The sequence below is a fragment of the Carlito syrichta genome, unplaced genomic scaffold, assembly GCF_000164805.1.
Source record: "Carlito syrichta isolate Samal-C Ts95f unplaced genomic scaffold, Tarsius_syrichta-2.0.1 Scaffold252782, whole genome shotgun sequence".
NCBI lineage: Eukaryota > Metazoa > Chordata > Mammalia > Primates > Tarsiidae > Carlito > Carlito syrichta.
The window spans coordinates 2,344-14,550 of NW_007196878.1; the positions used below are offsets into that span (position 1 = coordinate 2,344).

The 12,207-nt window shown below is 38.9% G+C and overlaps 1 protein-coding gene and 1 pseudogene across 1 annotated transcript; one reads left to right on the forward strand and one right to left on the reverse strand.

Annotated features, from left to right (window-relative positions):
* Window positions 1-3,818: 3,818 nt before the first annotated feature.
* WFDC11 (WAP four-disulfide core domain 11) lies at window positions 3,819-8,203 on the forward strand. Its single transcript, XM_008052012.2, has 4 exons — window positions 3,819-3,889; window positions 6,299-6,399; window positions 7,528-7,670; window positions 8,183-8,203. The coding sequence occupies exons 1-4, from the start codon at window positions 3,819-3,821 to the stop codon at window positions 8,201-8,203; spliced, it is 336 nt and encodes a 111-aa protein (XP_008050203.2).
* A 103-nt stretch (window positions 8,204-8,306) lies between these two features.
* On the reverse strand, window positions 8,307-11,932 carry LOC103253791 (annotated as a pseudogene).
* Window positions 11,933-12,207: the final 275 nt, after the last annotated feature.

Genomic DNA, 12,207 nt, shown 5'->3' on the forward strand with positions numbered 1-12,207 from the left:
TCTCTTGAAGGCAGTATATTGTTGCCTGGTGATATTTTATCCATTTTACCATTCTATGTCCTTTCAGTGTTGTGTTTAGTCCATTCACATTCATGCTAATTATTGAAATGTGAGAGTTCATCCCTATCATAGAGTTCTTATAGAGTTGTTGTTCTTCCACTTGGTTTTTTTTTGGTCTTTCTTTTGGTTTTGGGGTTGGTTGATGTATATTTTATTCTTTTCCCTGTACTCTTGTGAGGAACATTGTTCTTTTTTCCTTTTCTTCTGTGTTTAGTACTTTCTTAAGTGTTTCTTGTAGAGATGGTTCAGTGGCAGCATAAGTTCTTAGGGATTGGATATCTGGGAAAGATTTTAATTCTCCCTCGCTGTTGAAGCTTAGCTTGGCCAGGTAAGTTATTCTTGGTTGAAATTGTTTATCTTTTAGGACTTTGAAGATAAAGCTCTAAGCTCTCCTAGCCTGCAGTGTTTCTGTAGATATCTGCTGCTATTCTGATTGTCTTCTATGGTAGGTGATCTGGCCTTTTTCTCTCACTGCCTTTAGGATTTTTTCTTTTATGCCTACTTTGTTTAGGTGAATTATTATGTGTCTAGGAGTTGGTGTTCTCATTTGTTGTCTTGCAGGGGTTCTCTGAATCTCTTGTGTTTGAATTTTTACATCATTGATTAGATAAGGGAAGTTTTCTTGAATTATCTCATGGAAAGTTTGTTCCAGTTGGCCTCTGTGTCTCTTTCTGCCTCAGGAATGCCAATTACTCTTAGGTTTGGTCTCTTGAAGTAATTGCTCATCTCCTGAAGCTTTTGTTCTGTCTTTTTTAGCTTATTTTCTGTGTTTTTAAGAGTTTTGGTTAGTTCTATATTTTGGTCCTCAAGCTCTGAGATTCTTTCTTCTGCTTGGGAATTCTGCTTTCCTTGCTTATCAGTTTGTTATTTATTTCATTCACAGTATTCTTTATTACTGTTATCTCAGATATCAGCTCCTTCCTAGTTTCTTCTTGTGTCTCTTCAATTCTTTTAAATTTCTCCATTAATGTCTTGATATCTAGGTTTGTAGTTTGAGACCCTTCATTCTGGGGGCTCTTCATTGTTTGCATTTCAATGTCAGTTTTCTTAGTGTTTGCCCCCCCAGGGGTCTGGGAGAGACCCATACTCTTCTTTTGGTTTTTCAAAATAAGTCAAAATAAGTGATCAGACTAATGTCACTTCAGCTCTGATCTCTGGGCCTCTTCCCTTTGTTTTTCATTGCAGGCAGCCTGATTTACTCGCAGTTTGGGTTTGTTTTTTGTTTTTTGTTTTTAGTTGGCTGCCTGGGCATTGTTTTTGTCTGATTCAGTGTAGGGGTGGGGCTTTGTCTCCAGTTTTGCAACCTTACCTTAGGAACTGAGGTAGGGTTTGTTGTTAGGTGGGTGGGGCAATGGAAGTCTCTGCCTGGAGAATGGCCAAGGCAGTTTTTGCAGATCCCTTTCTCTCCATTTGTCTGGGTCCCCCAGCTTGGGGTCACATGCTGAGTGCCTCAGCCAGGGTGGACCCAGAGCTCCAGAGCGCCAAAGCTCCAAAGGGCAGGTGGTGAGTGGTGAGAGTGGCCCTGGGCACCCCCACACGGCACATCAGCCAGGAATGGGACTGGTGTCTTTGAGGGGCGGGTGCCCGGAGCCTCCCTGAGTGACCGGTGGCTTGGTGCTGGGTGCCGGGTAGGAGACGATGTAGCCAGGGAGGGAGCTGGGACCTGAGACTGCCACACATGCGGTGGAACAGCAGCAGTAGGGGGCCACAATATTCGGCCCTGTGTGGGACCAAAGATTCCTGGGCCTCGGACCAGCATGGCTGGAGGTGGGCTGGGGGATGGGGGAAGAAAAGTAAGAGTCTTTTTGGGGACTCATGTTTGGAGAATCTCACAAGTCCACCCATGTCATCACCATCATGTTCCCATCCCTCTGCTGCTATTCTAATTGGTCTTCCCTGATAGATAGTCTGACCTTTATCTCTTGCTGTCCTTAGGATTTTTTTCTTTTATATCTATTTTGTTTAGGTGAATTGTTATGTGTCTGAGACTTGATCTTCTCATTTGTTATCTTACAGGGGTTCTCTGAATCTCTTGTGTTTGAATTTTCATATCACTGATGAGATGAGGGAAGTTTTCTTGAATAATTTCATGGAATATTTGCTCCATGGTGGCCTCTGTCTCAGGAAATCCAATTACTCTTAGGTTCGGTCTCTTGAAATAATTGCTCATCTCTTGAAGGTTTTGTTCTGTCTTTTAAAGCTTCTTTTCTATGTTTTTGACAGTTTGGGTTAGTTCCATATTTTGACCTCAAACTCTGAGATTCTTCTGCTTGGCTAATTCTGCTTTCCATGCTTATTGGTTTGTTACTTATTTCAATGACAGTATTCTTTACTACTATTATCTCAGTTATCAACTCCTTCATATTCCTTCCTTACTATTCCTTCCTTCCTTGTCTCTCCTCAATTCTTTTTATTCTATTAATGTCTTGATGTCTGGGTTTGTAGTATGTGACCAGTCATTCTAGGGGTTCTTCTTTGTTTGCGTTCTGAAGTCTGTTTTCTCAGTATCTGACCTCCCAGGAGTCTACATGAGGCTTATATTCTTCTTTTGGTTTTTCTTCATTTGTGTAGATTTTCCTCCCCACTTTTTCCTTTTTCTTCTTCTTCCCCCCACTTCTTTAATTCTATTGTTCAGGATGGCAGGGTTGCTTTTACTTCTGTTTGTTCAATCTCCATTCTTCCTTATGTTAATCCTCTAGCTTTGTTCAATTCTGAGGCTGGACTGTGAGTTGGGGGACTGTACTTTTTTCAGTTTTGAGATTTAATTAAGGAGGAAGCTGTGATTCAAAATCCGTCTGCAGATCCCAGTATCCACCCACAGGTGTTTGAGTATCCTGCAACCCACTTCCCAATACCTTGCAATCTGTCCATGTGGTGGGGGTATATGTTTGCTTCTTGAAAGCAAAATGAGGTAAGAAAAAGGAAAAGAATGGAAAAAGGATGGGGGAAAGGAAGGTGGAGAGAGAGAAAACGAAGAGGGGAAACAGACAAATGTACTGACTAACAAATGAAATGAAACACAAAGACAGAAAAGAGTAAAAAAAAAAGACTAAAACATAGAGACAATCTTACAAACACACAAGCCAACCAACCTTCCTAATGATGTACTATCTCCTACACAAATAGTAATTCTAAAGAAAAAATATCAGTAAAATAACAGAAACAGAGCAAATATGAAAACGTTATCAATAATGGTAGGAAGAGAGAGAAAAGAGGAAAAAAATGAGTAAAACAGAGAAGAAAAATAAAAAATAAAAATAAAACCAAGAAACCAGGTTAGCTCTGTGATCGTTCTTGCAAGTCCAATGTCCTTTCAGCTCTGATTTCTAGCTCTCATCACAGGCTGGTTGGGCTGCTCACAGCTAGGGTCAGATGCCCCAGGCCTGCTGCAGAAGGAGGGTGGATCAGATCTGGATTCAGTCAGCTTGCTGCCTGTCAAGTCTGCCACTCAGATCTGGTCTGTCTGTGTCCACTCTAGCATGGGGGAGGGGCTTCTGTCTTTCCCAGTTTGATGAGATTACCTTAGATCCCAAGTTGGAGACTGGGCAGAGCTGGGCACAGTTGGACGCAGCTGGGCAAGGCAGTGCAGGTCTCTGCCTAGTCTCAGGACTCCAGCTGATCTCTGGTCTTGTGGTGGCTAGGGGCTGAACTGGGGGAGGTGGAGTGAGAGACAGCTGGATGCTGCAGGTCAGGGCGCTGCAGGTCGGCATGGTACAGTGGGGCAGGGTGGTACTGCTGGTGAGGGAGCCTGGAGCTCCATGGGCTGGGAGCCAAGGGCCGCCCTGGGCGGGGCAGCTGCAGTGGCAGCAGTGGTGGTGGTTGCTGAGCAGTGAAGGGGACTGAGGAGCAGGCTGACAACAGCAGCAGCAGTCACCAGGGAAAAGCAAGAGTCTATGGACACTCACTTTTATGGACATTCTCACAGTCCAACCTGTCTTGTCAACATCTTGCTAGAAGTTCCTTGGATGTCATTTCTTAAAGAAATAGGAGACAATCTTAAAATTCATATAGAACCAGGAAAGACCCTGAATAGCCAAAATAATTTTGAGCTTATAATAAGAACAAAGCTGGAGGCATCACATGTTCTGAATTGGAAATATATTACAAAACTATAGTAATCAAAGCAGTATAGTACTGGCATATATATCCATCCTACTGATCTTTGCATAGTGGGAAAAGAATAGATTAAAGCAGTCCATTGGAAATGTGTGTGTGTGTGTGTGTGTGTGTGTGTTTATATATTCATTCAACTGATCTTTGCCAAGAATGCACAGTGGAGAAAGAATAGTACCTTCAATAAGTGATGCTGGAAAATTGGATATTCATGTGCAAAAGAATAAAACTGAACCCCTATCTTGTACCTTACCACAAAAATAAAACTCAGTGAATTAAAGACTTAAATGTAAGGCTGGAAATTATAAAGCTACTAGAACAAGATATAGGGAAAAGCCTCCTGACATTGACCTTGGCAATGATATCTTGAAAATTGACATTTAAAACTCAAGTAATAAGAGCAAACATAGACAAGTGAGATTACATTGCACTAAAAAGCTCTGCACAGCAAAGGACACAACCAATAAAATTAAAAAGTAACTTGTAAATGGGAGAAAATGTCTTCAAACCATTGTCTGATAATGAGTTAATATCCAAAATATATCAGGAATTCTCACACATAAATAGTATAAAACCAATAATCTAATTAAAAATGGGCAAAGGATCTGAAGAGACATTTCGCCAAAGAAGACATCTAAATGGACAACCAACATATTGAAAAGATGCTCAACTTCATTAATCATCAGAGAAATGTAAATCAAAACTAAAGAGATGTCACTTCACCTGTCAGGATAGCTATTATCAAACAGTCAAAATATTAAAAATGCTGGCAAGTATGTGGATAAAAAGGAATTCTTGTATACCTTATATACCTGTAATAGGTATATAAATTGGTATAGCCACTATAGAATACAGTATGGAGGTTTTAAAAAAAATTAAAAACAGAACTATATAAAAATTGAAAATAGATCTTATGGATCCAGTAATTTCACTTCTTGGTGTATATTCAAAGAAACCGAAATTTGGATCTTGAAGAAATATCTACACCTTCATATTTATTGCAGCATTATTCACAGCAGTTAAGACTTGCAAACAACCTAAATTTTCATTGATGGATGAATTAATAAAGAAAATGTGGCACATACATATGATGGAATATTATTTGGCCTTCAAAAAGAAGGAAATATTGCCATTTGCTACAATATGCATGAACCTGAAGGACACCATGCTTAGTGAAATAAGCCAGATACAGAAAGAAAAATCTTGTGTGAATTCATTTAATGTGGAATCTAAAATACTCAAACTCATAGATGTAGAGAATAGAATGGTGGTTGCCAGGGGCTGCAGAGAGGGGAAAATGGGATGGTATTATCAAAGGGTACCAGGTTTCAGTTACACAAGATAAATATGCCTTAGAGATCTGTTGTAGAGCATAGTACCTATAGTTAGCAATACTGTATCACAAACTTAAAATTTTGCTAAAGGATCTTAATGTTGTTTCTTATCATACACATACAAAATGATAAATAAAGAGGGCCAATGGAAACTTCTTGAGGTGATGAATATGTTTATGGCCTAGGTATTGGTGATGGTTATACAAATGAATACTTATCTCAAAACTCATTATGTTGTATACATTAAATATATACAACTTTTGGCTTGTCAATTGTATCTTAATAAAGTGTTTTTTAAGTTGTATAACAGCAAACTTGATATGATTTTTGTTTTATAAAAATAGTTCTTATTTATATCTATGTACTTGTGAAAGACTTATGATATTAGACTAAGTTGGCCAAAGGGGAAAACAGAATACCATACGTCAATACAGTGGAATTACTAGAAACTGGTAACTTTTTTCTTTGTGCTTTTTTCTTATATTTTAAGAATTTTGCAAGCTGAGTTTGAGTTCTCTTTTAATCAAGGAAAGGCAACACATTAAACTTTTTTTTTTAGCCAAAGGGAAGCATGATTGTGAGATAGAGAGATTCCTTTTGGCAAAACCAGCACTCAGCTTAGGTGTGTGTCTGTTGTTGGGTGAGCAGAGGGCAAGGGGGATTGACTAAAGATAAAGTCTGAAGGCATTCTGTAAACAATTCCTCTTTCTTCACATATCTCATTCTCTATATCTCTCTTTCTTTAGCAGCAACTGGGAAGGAAAACCATCTCTCTGACAACATATATTCAGACACACGGTCAGCATCATGAAGCTCTGGCTACCTCTACTCATGACAATCATCTGTATGGTGCTATTATCCGTGTGGGGAGGAATGCGGAAAAAATATAGACGTAGGTGGTGAGGCTGGTTGAGAACCAAAGGAGGGGAATGGGCGTGCTCTTGGACAAGTGAGGGGGTTTATATGGGATATATCTGACTCAGGACCCATCTCCTCGGATCACCCATTGGAGAATCAGACAGTTTTGTATGCACTGGAATCCAAGAAATCCCCAAGCTAAGATCCTTCAGTACTGCCTCTTCTAACCTTGAAAATAGCAATAAGTATATGTTGACTTATATATACATATATTCCATAAACTATAATGATATAATATTTTATATTGACATTAGGCTATTTTTTGAGGGTGGGATGCCAATATAGAGCTATATTATTTTCTTATACTTACAGAAGTTCTGTGCCCAGGCTATGTTTACTTTGAGTACCAAATAGGTATTTCTTAATATATCCCCTTAGTTTCAATGGCAGGCCCTTTCAGAATATGAAAAGATAAAAAAGAGGTATGAGATGAGTCCTTAGTGAGACAAAGTTGGGGATCATATGAAGTAGAACCAATGGAGAGACTCAGAAAATTGTGTGAGGTAGATAATTTGAAGAGAGACTGAGTTATTACAAGTAAGAAAAGAGAAAGGGAGAGACTCTGTTCTAGTCTCCCTTGCTTGGCATCCCATATTATGAAATAGGCATTGTAATAAGACTAGAAGATTTCTTTTAAAAGAGAAAATAATAAGTGTTGATAAGTATGTAGAGAAATTGGAACCCTTGTGCATTGTTGGTGGGTGAGTATAGTGGTGCAGTTGCTGTGGGGCAGTTAAAAAAAAAAAGACTAGAAGATCTGAGAGCTCCTGTTATATAAATGCATATTTTATAAGAGAAACACATGAATGTTGTGGGCACACTGAGTCCTATCTCTGGGATGCTGAGAAGAGGGCCAGGAGGCTTGCAACATGGGTAAAACCCACAGAAGCTAACGCAAAGAGGTCAGTGAAGATGCAATGGAGTCAGTGAAATTCTAATGACTAGAATTTGAGAAGACTCATTTCTTATAAGACAGAAAGATACCTTGGTGGGTACTTGGGGCTCAAATCTCAGGAGGAGCTGTTAAACTTGTAAAGGGTTTCTCTTCCTATGCTTGGCAGAGTGGTTCTGTCGGCCTCTTACCATCTTATTTCAATTTCAGCGGATGAAGTGTTACTTTCAGAGTGTTGGGGTCAGCCAAATGTCAGAAACTGTACCCTGAAGTGTTCTAAACTTCTTAGATGTGAAAACCCAGAATACACATGCTGCTGGACCTATTGTGGAAACATCTGCTGGAAAAATGATGTGAGTTGGGATATGTGTGCTTGTATATGTATCTTCACTGATTCTCATTCCCTTCTCAGAGGCTAGTTGAGGTTATATCTAACAGAAACCTGAGTTACCTTGAATTCCAGGCATAAAGATAGCAGAAGACAATGTTCCTTCAACCTGAAAAGAAATTCCTTGGCAAATACCAAAACACCAGCTCAGACCCTATTGCTTCTTTCATTATATGATTAATACTCATTCTGTCCTCTTTGTATTACACAGCAGTTTGCTATTTTTTGTAAATTTTGTCTGAATCTCTAACTTTCATAGTCAGACATTTCCATGAGCCATTAGGCCCAACCAGGTCCAAAGACTCTGCTTTTCTCTGTTCAATGGACAAATACCCTGTCTACTCAGAATTGGACAACTTCTGTTGTTACATTAAAGTATTTTTGTCTCATTGTTTGGTGGGTGTGGGCACTATTGGGATGAATGCTTGTTTCTCAGAGTTCCCTATCTCCTAGGCATCTAACATTTTTCTCTTACAGGAAGTAATTGAAGACAACTAAAACCCTGACTTCCCATGAGCCCACCAACTGTGTGAGTTGAGAGATGTTTGAGAGTCCTCAGAGTAGTACTGTGGCTACTTTTAGAAATACCAGTCTATTCTTATCAAGGGCTAAACAGGAGCAAACCCTTGACAAATAAACTTATTTGACAACAGTGAGCCTTGCTTTTTTTCCCCCATTCCATCCCACCACTCATGATTACCCTTATTATAATCCCCAATTTTGTTTTACAATATTACAATCCCCAATATTGTTTGTATGTCTTCTTTTGAGAAGTGTCTATTCATATATTTTGCCCACTTTGTAATCTGGCATTTTTTTCCCTTTTCAGCACATTTGAGTTCCTTGTAGATCCTAGGTGTTAGACCTTTGTCAGACATACAGTTGGCAAATATTTTTTCCTAGTCTGTGGGTTGTCTCTCTGCTCTCTTGATGGTTTCTTTGACTTTGCAGAAGCTTGTTAGTTTGATGAGGTCCCACTTATCTATCTTATCTCTTATGACATGAGCACTTAGGGTCTTGACCAGGAATTTGTTGCCAGTTCCAATTTCCATAAGGGTTTCTTCTGCATTTTCTAAGGTTCTTACAGTTTGAGGTTTTATGTTTAGGTCTTTGATTTATTTAGAGTTGATTTTTGTGTATGGGGATAGGTAGGGGTTTTGTTTTAATCTTCTGCATGTGGTTAGCCAGTTTTCCCAACACCGTTTACTGAATAGGTTGTCCTCTCCCCAGTGTTAGTGGTGGAGGCTTTGTTAAAGATGAGTTGGTTGAGAATTTGAGGTTTTGCTTCTGGAGTTTCTATTCTGTTCCATTGGTCTATATGCCTGTTCTTGTACCAATACCAGGCTGTTTTGATTATTGTAGCTTTATAAAGTTTAAAGTCTGGGAGTGTGATACCTCCCCCCGCTTTTTGTTGTTGTTGCTGAGAATTGTTTTGGTTATTCGAGGTTGTTTATGTTTCCATATGAATTTCTATATTGTTGTTTCCAGGTCTGAGAAGAATGCTGCTGGTAATTTAATGGGTATTGCATTAAATCTGTAGATTGTCTCGGGTAGGATGGACATCTTAACAATGTTGATTCTTCCAATCCATGAGCATGGAATAGTTTTCTATTTGTTTGTGTCATCTTTGATTTCTTTGAGCAGTGTTCTGTAGTTTTCACTGTAAAGGTCTTTCATATCTCTGGTTAGGAAGATGCCAAGGTATTTCATTTTTTTGTGGCTTTTGTGAATGAGATTGTGCCTTTTATATGGGTTTCTGTTTGTTAATTATTGGTGTATAGAAATGTGACCGTCTTTTGCTTATTTATTTTGTACCTTGAGACTTTGCCAAAGTCCTTTGTCAGTACAAGGAGGTTTTTGACAGATTCTCTTGGGTTTTTGAGGTATAGCATCATGTTGTTTGCAAAGAGGTATAACTTGACTTCCTCTTTTCCTATTTGGATACCCCTGATCTCTTCTTGTCTGATTGCTATAGCTGGGACTTCCAAAACTATGTTGAAAGGGAGGGGTGAGAATGGGTGTCCTTGTCTTGTTTCAGTTTTCAGGGGAAATGGTTCCAATTTCTGTCTGTTTAGCAGTATGGTGGCTGTGGATTTCTTGTAGATGGCTCTTACTGTTTTGAGGTATGTTTCATCTATACCTAGTTGTTTGAGGATTTTTATCAAGAAGGGGTGCTGGATTTTATCAAAAGCTTTCTCCACATCTAATGATATAATCCTGTGGTTTTTGTTTTTGCATCTGTTGATGTATTTAATTACATTCATGGTCTTACGAATGTTGAACCAGTCCTGCATATCAGGGATGAAGCCTACGTGGTTGTGGTGGATGATTTTTGAGATGTATTGTTGAATCCAGTTTGCTAGGTTATTGTTTAGAATTTTAGCATCTATGTTCATAAAGGATATTGGCCTGTAGTTCTCTTTCTTTGTTGGATTTTTACCTGGTTTGTGTATCAATGTGATGTTAGCCTCATAAAATGATTTGGGGAGAGTTTCATCTTTCTCAATCGCCTGGAATACTTTCAATAGGATTGGTATTAGTTTCTCCTTGTATGATTTGTAGAATTCTGCTGGAAAGCCATCTGGTCCAGGGTTTTTTTTGTATGCATACTTCTCTTATGACATAGTCAGTTTCCTGGGTTGTTGTTAGGGTCTTGATTTCTTCTTGTTTTAACTTTGGGAGATTGTGTGATGTCAGAAAGTCCTCCATTTCCTCTAGGTTTTCAAGTTTGTTTCCATACAAGTGTACTTAGTAGTCTTTGATAATCTTTTGTATTTCTTCAGGTCAGTTGTGACTTCATCTTTTGCATTTCTGATTGTGATTATTTGGACATTTTCTCTCTTTTTCTTGGTCAGTCTAGCTAGGGGACCATCAATCTTGTTTATCTTTTCAAGAACCAGCTTTTTGTTTTGTTGATTTTTTGTATTATCTTTTTGTCTTCTATGTCCTGAATTTGGACTTTTATTTTGGTGATCTGGATTCTTCTGCTGAAGTTAGGGTTTTGGTGGTCTTGCTTTTCCAGTTTCCTTGGGTGATTTGTTGGACTGTTAACTTGTGATCTTTCCATTTTCTTCATGTGTGGTTATGAAGATATGAATTGCCCTCTTAGTAGTGATTTCATGGCATCCTAGAGGTTTTGGTAAGATGTTTCTTCATTTTCATTTGTTTCCAGGTATCTTTTAATCTGTTTTGATTTCCATGTTGACCCAGGAGTTGCTAAGCATCATGCTATTTAGTGCCTATGTCTTTGTGGGTTTTGGCGGAACCTTGCTGATATTGAGATTTATTTTTATTCCACTTTTGTCTGAGAAGGTGCATGGCAGGATTTCAATCTTATGAAATTTGTTTATGCTTGATTTATGACTGAGGATGTGGTCAATCTTAAAGTACATTCCATGTAGTGATGAGTAGAATGTATATTCTGTGGTTGTTGGATGGAGTGTTCTGTAGGTATCAATTAATTCCATTTGGTACAAAATCTGTGTATTTATTTCTTTGAAAACATCATTTGTCAAACATCCTTTCACTGCCATGGAATTATTTGCCTTCTCAATCCAATGGATTTTATTGAGAGCTTGCATTTTCTGTGCCACTTTCTCCAACAAGTCCTTTTCACACGTTTCATCTGCTGAACCTGACACAAACAGTTCAGAAACTTTTATACAGAAGAGATCTTCATCTCTGAGGTTATGCTGCTGCTTTGGATGGTACAGTAGGTAAGAAATACAAATGAGACCTTGAACATAATCATCAGCATCATCTGGCTCAATATGACACATTCCAGAAGCAGTTGCTTTTGAACTCACTGAACGACCTCCAAGCAAAACACCCACGAGTTTGTATTCTTCTGAAGTCTTTAGATAATTCAAAACTGATTTATATGCCTTAATTCTATGTACAACATTAAGGCCTTTACAGGTAAATCTTAGGGAAAAAACACCCATGAGATGAAAGATGGGATGCCAGTGACATTGAATAAGAAAGATTCCTATCTCCTCATAATCCATGTGCAAGAATTATTCCATAGATTAAACTCTTGTTAGGTACCAAACAAACAGTATTTAGTAATTTATTTCCCAAAGATACTTTTAATTTAACCTCTGTATGACTCATTTTCACTGCTGAGTAACAAACTTAAAGTGAATTTACATCTGTGAAGCAAAGGACATTTCCTGGGGAGGGCAGACGCGGCCGCGAGTGTCCAACCATCCTCACTTGCTTTGGGGAGCGAACCTGCTGCAGCTTCTGCATCAGCAATGACTACTCCATTTTGCACTTCATGTCATGGAAACAGCTTCTTTCCTTAAACCTCATGGGCCAACCTCTGCTGGTTTTATTTTTTATTTTTTAGTTTTTTTTGAGTTGGAGTCTCACTCAGTCTCCCAGACTGGAGTGGAGTGCAGTGGCCGCTCCCGGCCAGCGCAGCCTCGACCTGCTGGGCTCCGGTGATCCTTCTGCCTCAGTCTTTCAAGTATCTGGAACTACAGGCGCGCGCTACCACG

What these genes read in the sequence shown, in the direction of transcription:
- WFDC11 (XM_008052012.2), top strand. Translation starts at nt 3,819, where the DNA reads ATGGGCTGGGAGCCAAGGGCCGCCCTGGGCGGGGCAGCTGCAGTGGCA. An exon ending in GTGGTGGTGGTTGCTGAGCA is followed by an intron (nt 3,890 to 6,298) that starts GTGAAGGGGACT and finishes ACATATATTCAG; the next exon opens with ACACACGGTCAGCATCATGA. An exon ending in AATGCGGAAAAAATATAGAC is followed by an intron (nt 6,400 to 7,527) that starts GTAGGTGGTGAG and finishes TTTCAATTTCAG; the next exon opens with CGGATGAAGTGTTACTTTCA.